We start from the raw sequence: 16242 nt of genomic DNA, 5'->3' as shown, positions 1-16242 counted from the left end.
TGACAAGGTGGGCGGTGAGACCCAGACCACCCTCCATCCCTGCCAAATGGCCCGTCTGACACGGCCGTTTTCTTCGTCAGAAGGAACAAGAAGTCTTCCGCAGCCTAATCCCAGACGTGGGACCACATCTGTCCCACTGGTCAGAAGCAAGGCCCCGGCCAGCCGGCTCTCCAGGGGGTCTGTGCCAGCCCTGCAGGAGGCAGGGATCACCAGGGCCTGATTCGGCTCTGCCTGCCGCCAGGGCTCCCAGGTGAGTCTCCAAGGAAGAGGGGGGCCCCGCTGGGCCAGGCAGGAGCTGGGGCTCAGGCAGGGCGTGCGGCTCATGGGAGACCAGTGCTGAGGGCTGCCCTGCAGGGACCAGAGCTCAGGGAACCCACACAGCTTCTTTGCTCACTTGTGTGTTCTTGACCTTGTTTATTTGCACAGGATTCCTGGAAAAGGAGGAAATTACTGTTCTTAGTCTCCCATTTATGAAAACCGAGGTCAGGCAGTAAGAGTGTGGCCAGAGGCCAACCGCCCATGTGGGCTTCCTTCTCCAGGGAGTCCTGGAGAAGAGCGAAATCTGGCAGAGAAAATCACAAGATGGGCCACAGTCTGAGGAAGACGCAGGAAACAGAGGAAGGCGTCGCCCTTGTGGCCAGATGGCTCTCCCAGGGCCCTGGCCCCTGAGGCTAAGTGAGGGCATAGGAGCTGGCAGGGTGCGTGTGTGTGCGTGCATGTGCGTGTATGAGAGAGAGAGACACCACTCAGCGCACTCCACTCACTGCCTCTCCACCAGGCCCCTGGGCCAGGACAGCAGCCCTGAGTTTTCTGCACCCTGAGCTCGGACTCCCCCGCCCCGAGACCTGCCATTTAATCTGTCAGGAGATAGTCCAAGCTCTTCCAGCACCGCGGGCTGCGACGTCAACACAGCAAGTTCCCCTCTGAAGGCTCGTCGGAGTCAGGGCCCTGGCTGCAAACCCAGGGGGTGAGGGCAAAGACGCCGGACTGAAAGGCCAAGAGGCGGGAGAGGGCTTCCAGAGACCTTGCTGGGAGGGGGCTTGCTGGAGAAACAGACCATTCTGGCTGGACCCGCGGGGGCCACCCAGGCAGGGAGAGGCGTCTGTGGCCGTGTGTGGGGTGGAAGGGGGTGAGCAGGGTCCGCAGTCTCGCTTTGCATGCACAAAGCCCTGAACGGCTGCCCTGGCCACCCCAGCCGAGCGGAACCAGCAGTGGCCGTCAGGGTCGCTTTCTGAGCTCCGTTTGTGCGTCTGCGCGTCTTGCTTAGCCTGGAGGCCTGCCTCCCCGCACAGGGAGTCCAACTCATAAGGGATTGGCCCATCATACAAACAATGACAAACACAATAGAATAATACACAGGCATTAAAATATTTAATGTCAGGGCCTCATTACACAACGTATTAATACATAAAAAATCAAGATATACCAGAATACGTACAGCACGACCCCGTGTGTGAACAATGATGACGCAGTGCACGCCACATGCCGTAACTGCTCATCACACACGCACCCGCACAGGAGTGGAAGCAGAAGGGCGCGCACCACCGTGCTGACGACAGGCATCTCTGAAAGAAGGGGGCACACAGGCGAGATCTGTTTCCTTCTTTACAACTTTGTCCTTCCACAGCTTTCTTCAATGAACGGATGTTCGTAATAAAATAAAGGGGTGTGTGTGTAAGAACAACAGCGAGGGATGGGCTCTCCCCACCTCCCCCCGCCCACCTGGAGAAGGAGGCCCAGACACGGCCAGCGGCAGCATCCAGCACCGTCAGCGTCGTCAGCATCGGTGGGTCCGAGGCAGCCACCTCCTCTGTGCTCACCTGTCACTCCCGGGGCTCTGTGCGTCTCACCCTTTCCAGCCCTGGTCCCTTTGCCCAGGCCACATCCTCCCCTGTGCTTTCCCCACTCTCTGGTAGTCAGAATCCTATCCTTCCTTCAGAAGGACCACCTCAAACCTCAGACGTCTTCTGCATCCCCGCCCCTCGCCCATGTTCTGTCCCTGCCTCTGGGTCCCACCTTCCCATGCCACCCACTCCCCTCCAGGACACAACAGGGGGGCCAGGCTCTGGCTTGGGTGCAGCAGACACAAAGCACTGGGGTGGGGGTGGGGGAGACCTCCTCCCTGCAGCCGGGGCCTGACTCTCCTCAGGATGCAAGAAATTCCGCTGGTACAGGAGGCGGGGTGGCGGTGCCCCTGGGCCATCGCATCGTAGCTCCTGCCTGGGACTCTGCATGGTCCCTTCAGGGGCCGAGTGCTGTGTGCAGAGCTGACCGGTGAGATCCAGAGGGTGGGCGAGGCCAGGCTTCCTGACCCTGGGCCAGGCTGGGGTGACCCATGGTCCCCGAGTCCCTAGGACTGAGGGCCTTCTCAAGACACAGTTTTCAGTGCTAAAACCGGGAGAGTCCCAGGCAAGCTGGGCTGGTTTGTCACCCTGTCAGGGGCTGAGCCCTCCCTGTGGGGCTCTGGGACCAGGCCACTACCACATGGGGTCACATGTGCGAGCCCACAGTCCCTGTCCCTGAAGGATGGGGAGGCCCTGTACCCAGGTCATGAGGCAAACAGTGTCTGTCCCCCAGCGTCTCACTGCCCCTCCCCACGCTGTGTCCCTCTGCTGTTCCAGGAGTCCTGCCCTGCCCTGGGCCTTATTCCTGCGGGCACACGCAGACCCTCCAGCCCTGGGACACCTCCAGCGTCCCTCCCGCGGTTAGACCCACTCGTTTCCAGGCCTGATTGTAGTCACCTCTCCACAAGGCCTCCACCCCAGCCCACAGATGTCCCTTCTCCCTGCCAAGCGGCCCCCACACCTCAGTGCTTGGTCTCACTGCCCCACCTCTGAGCTCCCTCCTCCCAGAGAAATCGTGGCCAAACCCCGTCAGCCACTGGCTCATCGAGTAAGAAGTGACCGTCTGGTGTGGGGTTGGGAGCACATGTCTGCAGGCACGCCGGCAGGTCGAGTCCCAGTTGGCTGCTGTGTGACTCTGAACAAGTCATGTAACCTCTCTGGACATCAGCTCCTTAATGTCCAACCCAATCGACAACCTCAGCCTCTGGATGGCACAGGACCTGCTGTGCAGACCACGGGTCAGCGCCTGCGGAGCGAGTCTCCCGGGTACCAGGAGCCCTGAGGCAGTGGGAACGTACAAATGACAGGATGGTCGCCCAGCAGGGCAGGTGGCGGCGCCACGCAGTGTGGTGGTGGGAGAGCCATGGCCTGGGGCAGAGGGCAGCTGCTAGGCCTGGGCTGAGCGGGGAGGCCCCCCAAGTGGGGTGGCCAGTGGGTGCAAAGGCCCTCTGCCAGTCCCAGAATGGGGCCCCGGCGTGGAGATGCTGGAGACGGACACTGGAGAGAGCCCGGACCTTCAGGGTGCACTTCCTGGGAGCCTGGATTTCCTCCTGTTGCGGTGCGGAAGCCTGGGTGGCTGGGTTAATCGGGAGGAGCAGCATTCTGCGCAGGACACTCAAGTGGACCGGAGGACCCGGGTTCGTCTGCAGCTTCCTGGCAGCTTGGTACAGCATGAAGCCGTCTTGCCAGGGTCCACGGGCCCAGCGGGACGACCCCCATGGTGCCCATACACCTCAGCTTCCAGGAAAGGCCCGCGTCCAGGGTCACAGGCCGCGATGCCACTCGCTCCGGCCACAGCTCCAGCTCCGAGTTCCCCGCGACACCCCGCTACAGGCCAAGCCCCAGCTCCCAAGCCCAGCTCACCCAAGCAGAGCAGCTTCCCCACCCCCAGCCTCCGTGGACTCCCCGCGCGGGCTGGGACTTGCCTGTCTCACTTTCCCATCAATGACTCAGGGATCGGGCAGGGGTGAGGCCAGGGCTGCAGGGCGCAGAGATGGTGGCAACAGCCCCTCCCTGGCTCTGCAGCATCCTCAGGCCCAACTGAGCAAGTTTTTCCATCTCCTGAGTGTCTGCTGGCACTGTCCCGGCCTCTCTGCGCCCCTGAAAAGGGCTGGACTCTAAGCTGCGGTCCAGCCGAGCATTCCTAGGGTGAGGGCCCACGCTCCTTCTTCCAAACTCGGTTGCCTGGGCAGTGAGGACACCCCTTCCCCAGCAGACAGACTCCCCACAGAGGTCACGTATCTTAAAAAAAAAACAAAAACAAAACTCAGTGTGTGAGCCCCTGACCCCGACCCCTGTGCTGTGAGTCCTTGGCACCTCCAGGAAGCTACAGCTGTTAGTGATTACCCCCATCCCCAAACTGCCCTTGGAGGCGCCTTCTACACTCGGGGCTCTGGGCTGGGGGCTCCAACCGCAGCACACGCTCCAGAGGGGCTGGGCCTCTCCCAGCAAGGGGAGAAGCTGCAGCTGGGCTTGGACAGGAACCAAAGCAAACTTGGAAGCGACAGGGCTGCATGTTCCCAAAAAGCCGGAAGCTCTGGGAGCTGGAGGCCGCCTCCCCCTCCACGGTGTGTGCCCCCTGCTGCCCCTCGCAGCCAGCATCCTGGAATCAGCCCTCTGAGCCAAGGACCAGGGAGGCAGTGCCAGTGCTCCTGGGCTGCTCGCACCGGCCCTCTTGGCACAGGTGGCGCTTCCCTCCCACCAGGCTCTGGGCCAGACGTTCCTCCTCCTCCGCCCCCCGGTGCCCAGCACAGCCCGGCTGCAAGAGGCGTCTCCCGTGTTTGCTGAATGAGCGTGTCTCGAGTCCCAGTTCCGTCTGCTCACAAACACTCCCGCTTCTGAGGCCTGGACGCCTCCCCGAACCCCCACCGACATCACCAGTCACCTCTGGGTCTCCCTGGAAGGGCAAGGATTCTGTTCCATAGCAGGATGGAGAAGCTAACCCTTGCATGTAGCTTGAATCAAGGGAACACCGCCCTCCCTACCTTCTCCACACACATCTCCCCAGAGCTCACGGCAGGCGCCGCCAGCTGACCCCAGCACGCTGACGGAACGGGTCAGGGCTGGCACAGGAGATGCTTCTGTGCCACCACGGGGTGGGGGTGTGGCCTCATGAGATCATACATGAGTTGTCTGCAAAAACCCCTTTGTAATTTGTAAGTTCTTATTCGATCGTGAGATGCAGTTCCCACAGCCGATAAGCAGGAAACCGTAGAGAACCCTGGACAAAGGACGGGTTTTGGTTGAACGGCAGAAGGCGTCTGATGGGGCACCCAGGCTGGAGGCACTAAGAGACTCTGACTTGTTGCGGGGCCGCTCAGCCCCCTTCTCCTGCCAGACTCTGAAGCAGGCCGCTGCTTTGCGACAGGTGGGGCCGGACGTGGCGGGCCTGCTTGGTGGTTTCTGTGTAACTCTGGGCAGCTCCATCTCTACCTCGGACTCCCTGATGCTGAAGTTTTCCCATTTAAACCGCCCAGGAAGGAAGACATAGTGCACAAAAAGGCTGGGGGTGTGCAGGACGGGGGCAGGTCCTGCCCAGGGCGCAGGGCCGCCCCCTCAGGAGAGCAGGCAGAGGGGCGTCTGTCAACACTGAGCAGGCCAGAGCGACGCCCCTCAGTCCGGGCCTCCCCGGCCCTCCCTCCTCTGAGACCCTGTTGCAGTGACCCTCCCTCCCCAGGCTGGAGATCTGGGGACAGGGTGTGGACTGGGAAAGTGGGGGAGAGGAGACAGATGCTCCAAGCGATGGGTCTTTGGGAGCAAAGAATTTCACTCAGCAAACAGTGTGGTCCCTGCCCTTTGCAGGGCACCTGCATTTTGGGACAGGTGTGAAATGGCAATGGCTGGCCCCGCACCCGCACCCCACCCCCTCCAGGCCTAGTACCGAAGTGGGGTGGGTAGGGAGATGGGCGGGAGAGGGGAGGAGGGGAGGAAGTGTGCAAAGAGAGGCCTGGATGGGTGGGGGTCCCAGAAGGACCCAAGCAGCAGACGATCCCCAAGTGTGACCCCATCAGCGACCCCCGCAAAGACAATCCAGAGGCGAGCCTGGGTGGTGCCTCCTCCGGGCGCCAGGCTGGCCTCCTGAGTCCTGAGGCGCTGGCTCAGTGCCCCGCCCCCAGGGGCCGGCCTTCCCGCAGGCCTGGCACCTCTGGGTGTGTGTAGGGGGGTAACAGCAGTCTGTGAAGCAGATGGCCGGGCCATGGTGGGAGGGGCTCTGAGGCCAGCTCTCCATCACAGTATCGGAGGCCAGGCCTGCAGTCAGAAGGCCCAGAGCCTGTGTGTCCTGAGAGTCTGAGTGCCCAGGGGCTGAATCTTCATCCTCAGCAGGAGTGGCTCCTCCGCGGCCTGGCCACTGCTCCAGCTCCAACGCCTCCTCCACGTGTCTATGGCTTGTGCCTCGCCAAATGCAGCCAAGAGGCGCCCGGCAGCTGGTGAGAAAGAACAGCAGTTAGGGCAGGGCAGACAGGGGACGAGCCTCTGCCAGAGCTGTCTGAGACCAGGGCTTCCCTACCTGCTCCTACACTTCAGGAGAAACTCAGAAAGTGGCATTTGTACAACCCTCTGTGATCCCGGAGGCCTGATGAATCTACGTGGATCATTTTTCAGAATGCCAGCCTCTCCACTCCCCCTCACCGCACCATGAGAGGGTCAAAGGGGTGGGGTGGACAGCACCGCCCGACTGCCACCGACCACCAGGCGGGGCTCCAGGTCCCTGGGACTCTACCTGGTGAGGCCAGGAGCTGCAGGGCATGGAGGTCAGTGGGGCGAGAGGGATATATGTTTCCACTGGAGAGACGACAATTAGACCTTCCTCAACCGGCTCTTGGTTCCCACAGGGAGGGAGTGGCGTCTGGGGAAGAGGGCACAGGGCAGGGAGCCAGGGCTTCTAGGTTCTATTCCTGGTCCCTCCCCTGAGCCTTCCTGACCACAGACCCGCCCCCACCTCCTGCCCCACTACCCAGGGAGGATTAAGACATCACAAATAACAAACCATGACCCCATCAGACACCCATCCACCCCCCTGCCCAGTCTCACACCCCCTCCCCGAGCCTCTCCTCCTGGGCCCAGCCCGGGCACTCAGGGGCAGGGGGACCGGCCCACCCCTGGGCATCAACGGCCTGAACTGCCCATCCCCCCACTCCCCTGGTTTCTGACAGCTCAGTCCCAGGACCCAAAACCCACCGTCAATGACAGGTAGTGAAGCTCCCAGGCCCAGCTGAGCCAAGCCCCCTCCCAAGGCCCCACCTTGGGAGCTACACTTCCTGGTTCTGGTGCCAGCCTGGAGGACCCTGAGAGCTGAGGAAGACTGTCTCCCTCCTCAACTCCCCTACTCAAACTCCGGGACTAGTGTCATCCCAGCAGAAAGGAGGGGCAAGCTCATGTCCCTCCCCCCTTCCCAGCTCCCAGGAACAGTCCAAGGGCCCTGCCCCGTGGAGGCAGAGGCCCAGCAGCCTGAGGGACGGACTGCCAGCCAGCCAGCCTCCCTACCCTGAGCCGGGGCATAAACGGCCTGAGGCTTCCTGTCCGCCTTCCTCTCGGACACCCGCCAGGGTCACGTTCAGGCCTCCCTGCCGGGTGCCCCGGGGTGCCCAGGCCCAGGCCTCCTGAGTCCCCTCTCCTGTTGGCCCTAGTAGGGTCCAGCTTTGAGCGGAACCCTGGTGGCGGGCTCCATTTTCTCCGCAGGGGAACGAGGGGACGGGAGGGCAAGAGGGAAGGAGGGCTCAGACCCCAGGGGCTTACCCGACTCGGCCTCCGAGCACCGCGTCCACCGGCAGCGTGAAGCTAAGACGCAGGCCCGCGGTTCAGGACACGAGGGTCCCGGCCCCGAGGCTCTGCCGGGCCCGCACCGTCTGGATGGCCTGCTGGTTCTTGAACTTGACCAGACCCAGGGTGATCTGAGCGTTCCAGCCGGGGTCCTCGAGCGGGCAGCGGAAGTCGATCTCGCCGCCGCCCTCGGTCACCAGCGTGAAGTAGATGTGGCGCCCGGTGCTCTCCACGCACTCCACGGCCTTGATGCGGGCGAAGCTGAGCTCCTTGGGCCGGCCGCCCGCGCCCTTGGCCTCGAAGAGCTGCAGCCCGCGCTCGGTGAGCACGCAGCGCTTGCGTTTCCACTGCTGCAGCAGCCCGCCGCTGCGCTTCTCCAGCACGCCCTCCCGGAGCACCGCCGTCATGGCCCCTGCGGCCCCCGGCGCCCGCCCGCGCGCCCCGGGCCCCCGCCGCCTGGCCGGCGCGCCCGGCTCCGGCCCCCGCCGCTCCTCCGCGCCGCGCCTGCCCCGGGCCCGCTCGCCCGGCCGCCCGCTAGCCCGCTCGCTCGCTCGCTCCCCGGGCCGTCTGCGCGCTGGGCGGCTGCTCCCGGGATGTGCCCTCACATGTTCCGCGCCCGCCTCCTGCGCGGCGCATTCCTGCCCTCCCCTCCCCTCCCCTCCCGTCCTCTCCCCTCCTCTGCGCGCCTCCCGGCCGGCCCGGGGGCGGGGCGCGGTCCCGTTGGAAGAGCTGGGCGGAGGGCGCTGGGACCCAGGGGGCTGCTTGCCCGAGCCTTCGGGCCTCGGGTCTTCGGTTTCTGGGGACCGAAGCTCCTCCAGGCCTTGGGCTCTGGGAGAGTAGTGAAGGCGAAGAGGGAGCGTCTCCTAGATGAGAGGGGTTGCCGCGATGGGGGGGGGGCTGCTCCGTGGACGCGCCGTGACTCGGGTTGGGACTCGCACGGGGCGCGGGGTGGGGGTGCTCCAGACAGCTGCTGGATGCTTCCCAGGCCGCAGGAGCTCTGGCTCCCCAGCCTCTGCCCCCTTCCCCAGCTTGGGCAGCTCCCTCTCAGCCTTGTGCAGTAAGAAGAAACGAGGGCGATCCTGGGGTAGGAGCTGGGGAAGGAGGGCCGGGATCAAGCCTAAACCGGGTTCCTCCCCCATCGGCAGATTTCTTCGGAGACCCACCGCCCACAGCGGCCTCTGCCTCCGCCCTCCTACTCCTCCCCATCCCAGTGCGAGCCGAGAAGAGAGGGACCTTGAGGTCCCCAGGCCTCCCCGCAATGGAGGAGGAAGGACCCCCGCCCTCGCCCCACTAGTGACCAGGCGGTGTTACTGCCTGCATCCTCTCCGTGGCACACACTGGAGGGGCCCACTGCTCACCACCTAGACCGGCGCCCGGTGGGGTCCGCCCCAGGCCTGCTGCTTCCCCTCTGCTGGTCTAGTCAACCTCCCCCGCCAGAATGGACTTTTCCCTGGATTCTGAGCTGAAGAGGGAGGGGAGGGAGGGGTGGGAAGCAGCTTCCCTCCCTCTTTGGCTGAAGGGCGCCACGTAAGGTGTAAGGGCTGTGAGTGGGGCTCCGACCCCGACGCTCCCCGCCTGGCGGCAGCATCCTGCCCACCCCCGGACTGCATTACCCTTCGGTCTCCTCGTCTGTCCAGTGGGAGGGTGAGCAGACTCCTATCTCCTGGAGCCCTAGTGAGCAAGTCAGATAACACCTGTGGAAGCTCTCTGAGTCCTGATAAATGTTATTCCTTCCTCGACTTCCCTGGCTTTAGTGGAGGGCGGGGACCCCAGAGAGATTAGTCCGGGCACTGGAAGACGGCTCTCCTAGGTCCTAATGCTGCCCTGTCTTGGTCAGCCCCTCCAGGACTACCTGTCTCTTGAGGACCTATCCATAGACGTGTTAATGACAGATTATTAGGGGAACAATGATATGGAATGATGGCAGCAGTAGACCTCTTTGCATCCACACCCTGTCCTGTGCTGGAGACCCTAAGGACACACAGGAGGTCCAGTGTGGAGGGGAGGGGTGCCTTCCCCGGAGCACCCAAGAAAGGAGCTATCAGTTCCCACCCACAGCTCTTCAGCCCATGTGGTGCAGGAGACGCCCGCACACGTGCACATGTGGGCCGGCCACCTCCCTAACTCCCGGAGGCTCCCCCCCACCCACCACCCTGGGAGACAGAGTGGTCAGGCCCTGGGAGGGGAGGCTCCCAGACAGACAACTCCTGAGGCCCAGAGAGCGGCAGTGGAGGGAGCTCCAGGTGCCCACAGCCCTGCCTTAGGGACCCCCACCCAGGTCTAGCCTGTCTGCCAACCACGCCCTCCCGTGGCTCCTCTCTCTGGCCCCACCCACATCCCCCGTAGGGGGTCTCCTGAGCGCACCAGCCTGGCACAGTCCTGCATGATCCAAAGTTCTACGGAGGAACCAGGGCTCCAGACCAGCTCTACTCCTGACTTGGTTTTCTCTCACATTTCCTCCTCCCCTGGGCCTGGGGCACTTCAGTGACCTCTCCCATCCCTGGAGAATTCACAGGTGTGTGGTCTTTGAAAGTTCACGGAGTGCTCTCCTGTGATTTTGATTGTCCTGCCAGATAGGTATTATTATTATTATTGTGCTCATTTTCCAGATGCAAACAAGGAGATCAGAGAGGTCCAGCAGCCTAGATGGGGTCACACAGCTTTGTAAACGTCGAGGCTGGCCAAGCGGGCCTGGGAACTTTTGATGACACCACACACCTCTCTGTGGGCATCTGAGTACACAGGGCCCCTTTTAGACATGAACCAGCCGCCCACACCGTCCTCTTCAGGTTACTGGCTGGACCGGTGCCAGGCTTTCAGACACAGGAGAATGGGCCAAAAAAAGACAGAAACACCGGGTAGCAAGAGGGTAAAGAGGAGGCCAGGGAGGAAGTTCAGCCGGACACACTCCATTGCTGGAAGGTCATTACCAGCTAAACATCTGGTTGCCAGCACCACATCTCCCAGGTGTCCTGTGTAGGTCCTTGGAACCTGGAGTCCTGTCCTCCAGTCTCATGACCTCCTGGGATGAGGAGGGGTGGCTCATTTTAAGTCTTTCCCAGAACTGGTGTCTGCCTGGTGGCTCCCTCTGGGAGAGGCTCAGACCTGAGTTGGATTACGTGAGCCTCACAAGGATCCAGAGGGACAGGGGCGAGTGCTGGTGCTCCCACCCTGCAGAACAGCCGTACACCGCCCCTGGGTACAGGGCCCCTGGGAACAGAGTCCTCACTTAGCCCCTGGGGCCTTGGCTGGAGCAGTGCTGGGTCCCAGAGACACTCACTCAGTTCTTACGGACTTGCTGACTCCGCACAGGACTGCTGGACAGAACATCCCCTGGCCGCAGCCCAGGGCTGGCTCCTCCTTCTGCCCCCTGCCTCCTTCCCCCCCAGGGAGGCTGATCTCCACCGCTTGTCCATCCGTCCATCCATCTGAGTCTAGCTGGAATGGGTGAGACTACAAAACAGCTCCAGGGATCAATGCCCTGGAGATGCTCTGAGCAGACCGTGGTGGGGAGGAGGGTGCCCTGGTCCACTTCTGCATGGCTGCCCAGGACAGGGCGGAAAGGAGGGTGGGATGGAGGCACCAGAAGTAAAATCTCTCCTATTTTCTACAATATTTACTTAATCTTATGATAAACACTATTCAGTGATCATTCTTCGTGAGGCTCAACCCATAGAAAAAGCACTGAAGACCATTTTATTTACCAAGAGACTGTGTACTGACACTGTGCCAACTGGACACTGCAGAGCACGGTTCACAGCGCACCAGAGCCCGTCAGTGTCGGCCCGGGGCCTGCCCTGGCTTCCTGGCCTGGATCCCCAGGCCACTCTCCTCACCATCCCTCCAGCAAGGCCACGTGCTGCTCCCTTGGGGCCCCCCCCAGACCACCTCCCCCGCCGTCTCCTGCTCCACCTCCTCACTCCACTCAGCGCTCTGTTCAGACATCGCCTTCTCAGTGAGGTCGCCCTGTTTAAACCTGCCCCCAACGCACACACACTATCCCCTCCCTGCCTGATTTCCTGCACCACACACATCGCCATCGAAAAGCCTTGATTTTCTCCTTATTTCTCGTCTGACTCCTCTACTAGAATGCAGGCTCTGCGCCGGCAGGCAGTTTTAGCTGTTTCCTTTACCCCTGTGTTTCCAGCACCTAGACTGTTGCCTGGCACAGTCAGTCGAGCCTCCGTAAATAATTGTTGAGTGAGTGGATGAAATGGTAATGCAACTGACAAAAACTGGAAGGTGAAAAAGGGTAACACAAGAGGTTTCCGTTCTTTCGTTGTCAAGAGTCAGCAGAGGCGATGGAGAGTGAATTAACGAGTGAAGAGAGGTCCAGGCATGTCGTTTGCCGTGATAATGGGGGGTCGGGAAGAAGCTCGGTGCTTAGGGTGCACGAGGGGCTGGCTTCAAGCCCCAAGACCTCCGTTAGAAAAATAAATAAACCTAATTACCTCCCCCAAAACAAAAACAATTAATAAAATTAAATTTAAAAAATAAAAAATAAAAGTTGGATAAAATAATAATAATAGCCAGTGACGGTCACAGGGCATTTTGGGGCAGTGAGACTCCTGTATGCGGCAGTCACGGTGGACACACGACACTAAGCACATACGTATTACATATATTTTAGAAATAAAATGAGAACACGGGCTAGCTAGAAAGCGGGGGCTGGCTCAGAGCCCTGAATGGCAGCTCCCCACGGTGGGCACCCGCGCCTCCTGGAGTGGGGGTCGGCACCACAGCCCAGCAGACCCCAGGGCCGAGTGTGCAGCCCTCAGACCTGTGTGGCCCCCCCGCCCATTCCCACCCCGGGAGACACGGGAAGCTGCAGCTTCCCCCAGGGCCCCGGGCAGCTGTCCCTCTGTCCCTGGCAGCTGGGATCGGAAGACTCAACCAGGCTGCCTGGATTTGACTTCCTAGGAAGGAAGAGGCCTTGCGGTGTAGACCACAGCTTCTCAGGCTACAGTGTGGACTCTGATTCGGTAGGTCTGGGGTGGGACCTGAGAGTCTGCTTTTCTAGAAGCTTCCATGGAACGCACTGGTAGCAAGGGTTTAGAGCAGCAGTTCTCAAAGTGAGGCGGCAGCAGTAGCAGCAGAGTCACCTGGGAACCTGCTGGAAACGCAGATTCCAGGCTCCACCCCAGACCTTCCAAGTCAGAAGCTCTGGATCTGGCCCAGCCATTTGCGTTCTAAGGAGCCTCTAGGTGGTTTTGATGCGCCGGAAAGCGTGGAACACGCTGGTGCAGAGGAAGGGGCACCAGCTCCGTGCCACCCTCTCTGACCTCAGTTTCCTTGTCCGTAAAAGAAAGGCTGTCTAGCCTGTGTTAGATCTGCAGGACAGTCTGGCCAGTTTATGGGGCCCGGGGATGTCTGTGTAGGTTGACTCTCCCGCCTCGTCCGTTCCAGGGCCCGGGCCCATTAGGTCAGGCAGCTCCCTTCACCTGCAAGGGCCTGCTCACAGCCAGCTCCCTCCGTCTCCTCCTTCCGGGCCCCCTCAGCTCCCTCAGTCTACAGGTCTGTCCTCCTCTCCCAGGGTGACCCCCCAGCCGACCCCTCCCCGAGACTTCTCTTGACCTGCCCGCATCCCTTTGATGAAGAGCACTTTGTTCTAGGGCTTTGGGTTTTCCAGGGATCTGTTTTTCTACAAGGAGACAGGAGAGAACGGATCAAGGCTTCAAGCCTCGGAGGATTTGGGTTTTACAGGCACCATTGCGACAGCCCTCAGTGGGCAGAGCCCCACGGCTGCCGCCCAGACTTGCTCCCGGGCCAGGCTCTCTGGCTGGAAATCCCCTCCCACGCTCAGCCCTTTAATCACTTTCCAGCGCAGTGACTTTCCTGACTCAGCAGGGATCCCTTTCGTCTCGGGAGCACCCGCTGCCCCCTCTGCTGCGGCGGAGTCTGGGCTTGAAGGCATTCGAGCCCAGCCTGGGTCTGGCGGAGGTTGGACTGTGGGCTTGGGGTTCAGGTTGGGGCCTGCAGAAGTGTCCCTTTTCCCACGTCACCCCCGGCATCCAGGCGCCCCCGTTGTAGGAGCAAAGGCACTGCCCTGGAACAACCCTCGACCCTCGTGCTCGGGGGACACCGGGTCGGGGACCAGGCCAAACCCCGACACTGTAGCTGCTGCCTCGTTTGTGGCTTCGTCCGCCTGTTACCAACAGTGATGCGTGCTGGGTGCAAGTGATGCCCGAATGCATCCTTGCCGCAAAAAGCTCAAGACCAGAAAGTGTCTGAATCACCCCGCCAGTCCCCCCAGCCGCACAGACGACACGCACTTAGCCTGGCTTTGCTCGTACACACTCGCACCAGGATGGCAACAGTGCTCTCCTTGGTAATGCGAGGGGCTTGTCCGAGTCCCCTTCCAGCTCTGACGGTCCCTGCATCGGCGGGGGCTCTTCCTTCCCTCATAAGGGGCAGACACTCACAGGACATCACTAAAGTCACGCAGGGTGCAGGGTGCGTAGAGGGAAAGGGGTGGAGGGAGTGTCCCCCGTGGTTCCTTCTAGAGGGGGGGACGGTGGGCGACAGCTTTTCCCTGCTTGCCTTTGACCTTCAAATGTTTCCCATGAGGGTTATGAATCTTCACATGTATTGTTTTGATAACTGAGATGTTCCGTACGTCTTGCTGTCAAGACCAGGCAGAGAAGGCTGTGAGTTGTCCAGCCTGGGACTGGGGTCAAGGAGAAATGAAGCGACGGCTCGCTGTGGAGGGGCTGATCCGCGGGGAGACCTTCCCTGTCTGAGTGAGTCCTTCCAGTGTGAGTTAAGTGCTCTGTGAGTCAGGCCCCGGGCTGGGCACTCAGACCGCCATGGTGAATAGTGGACCACAGTTCCCTTTCAATGGGGGCTGCAGACAGGCGGAGGTGGAGTTCGCATACTCGGATGACTCCTTATTCCAAAAGGAGATGCTCCCTCTTCCCAAGAGGATCCCACAGGTAAGCTTTCCTTCTCACCATCCTGACTTTGCAGAGACCTGGTCCCCCGGCCTGGCCGCAACTTCCCTAAAGAGACGTCCCGGTGTCAGGCTGGTGCTGGTGTGTGCAGCAGTCAGGCTGGGCCAGGTTGTGCTGCACCAACAGACGCCCTCAACCCCAAAGGGTCAGCTCAGTAAAGGCTCCCTGCTCACAACTCACACCCTACACAGGCATCAGAGGAGATTCTGCTCACTGTGGTCCAGACGGATCAAGGCCGACAGAGACCCCATCGTGACACACTCCTCCAGCCTCTCTGTGACAGGAAGAAGGATGTGGTGACTCACACAGTGGCTCCTGAGTTCTGCCCAAAAATGACACAAGTCATTCTCGTCTCAATGTAGAGGCTAGAACAAGCCACGTGGCCATGTGTGGCCATTTGAAGCCACGTGGACTTCAAATAGGTAGAGCAAAGCAGGGCTACCTCGTGCCTGGACGACAGGGCAGATCTGTGATCCACCCTAAGGGGTCAGACAGCACAGCCACAAGGGATGGGCAGGTAGGTGTCCCCAGGAGGCAGGCCATGAAGCAGGGGGCCAGGGACTTCCCTCAGTCCCTCAGTGGAGAGAAGCACCCTAGGTGGCCAGGACCGAGCCTTTGAACCCTCTGGAGGAGTCAGGCTGAGGTCATGGAGTGGAAGTGTGGGAGGCCCAGGGCCGGGGCTTGTCTGGGCACAGAAAGTGCCCACTAAGCGCCTTATTCACCATAACCTGCTTCCGGAATTTTCATGGCCTTTGGGGCGAGTCTTCCTAAGCCCATAAACGCAGGACATCAGAGCCCTGCAGCTCCCCTGAGCCTGGCTGTACCAGTGTGGTACCCAGGTCAGTGGCACCAGCGCCACCGCCCCTGGGAGCCCCAGGGAGGGGCCGAGTCTCAGGCCCCACCCAAACCCAGAACTAGAATCTGCATCTTCACACGATCCCCAGGTGACTCTCAAGCCTGGGAAGCACCGCACTGGAAGTAATTTAGGCCAATGTCTTCATTTCGCACGCCACAGACACCCAGAGGGGAGGAGGCGGGCCCAAAGCCACACAGCTGGTTCCATCCTTGGCTCCACCACTGGCCGGTGAGTAAGTCACTTAAAGATTCACTGCATCTTGGTTTCCTCTTCTGTGACAAAGGGGTGACACAGCCACTTCCCAGTGCTGGTGGAGGGGCCAGCTCAGACCACACCCAGGCGGGTGCCCGGGCGCAGGATGTGCTCAGGGAAGGCGAGCTGCTGTTACCGCCCAGCCCCACGCCTCACACCTCCCGGCCCACGGCAATTTCTTCTCAAGAAGAGTCAGGGAGGGGGCGCAGGGAGCGGGGCCCAGACCCGATGCCTGTCTCTGTCCTGCTCTGCCGTCCGACCTTGAGCCAGTCTCTAAGCCGTTCTTTGGTTCGTGGCTCCAGCTTGACCATTTGTAAGTGGCTGTAATGACAGCGCCGGCCTCATAGGGCCCCGGTGAGGACTGAATGAGTTGGTGCATTTAGGGTCTTCACCGAGGCTGCAGCGTTGAGCACATGCGCAAGACAACGAACGAAAGCCCCCAGGTGTCCAAAACCGGGAGGGAGCAGGGGCGGGAGCTGGGCGCCCAGGGAGGGGCCTTCCTCCAGGGGGCTGCTTCTGTGGGCCCAGTGTCAGCCCGTCTGCTTCTCTGCCCCGGGACGGCCCCTTCCTGACAATGAAA

The 16242-nt window shown here is 61.3% G+C and overlaps 1 protein-coding gene across 3 annotated transcripts; it reads right to left on the bottom strand.

Moving 5' to 3' along the window:
• Positions 1-5624: 5624 nt before the first annotated feature.
• PHLDA3 (pleckstrin homology like domain family A member 3) lies at positions 5625-8464 on the bottom strand. 3 transcript variants are annotated; one of them, XM_074351522.1, is made up of 3 exons: positions 7581-8134; positions 6565-6690; positions 5625-6268 (listed from the first exon to the last, which is right to left on the bottom strand). In XM_074351522.1, exon 1 carries the CDS (start codon positions 8009-8011, stop codon positions 7643-7645), a length of 369 nt encoding a protein of 122 aa, XP_074207623.1. In that variant the 5' UTR covers positions 8012-8134; the 3' UTR covers positions 5625-6268; positions 6565-6690; positions 7581-7642. The 3 variants fall into 3 exon arrangements, with proteins under 3 accessions (XP_074207623.1, XP_074207624.1, XP_074207625.1); XM_074351523.1 differs by having other exon boundaries at positions 6565-6626; XM_074351524.1 differs by lacking the exon at positions 6565-6690 and having other exon boundaries at positions 7581-8464.
• Positions 8465-16242: the final 7778 nt, after the last annotated feature.

The sequence above is a fragment of the Camelus bactrianus genome, chromosome 23, assembly GCF_048773025.1.
Source record: "Camelus bactrianus isolate YW-2024 breed Bactrian camel chromosome 23, ASM4877302v1, whole genome shotgun sequence".
In the NCBI taxonomy this organism is placed as follows: Eukaryota; Metazoa; Chordata; class Mammalia; order Artiodactyla; family Camelidae; genus Camelus; species Camelus bactrianus.
This window is presented reverse-complemented; position numbering and strand designations above follow the sequence as displayed.

Bases quoted from the DNA above. Each gene is read 5' to 3' on its own strand.
- PHLDA3 (XM_074351524.1), bottom strand. From the start codon at position 8,011: ATGACGGCGGTGCTCCGGGAGGGCGTGCTGGAGAAGCGCAGCGGCGGG.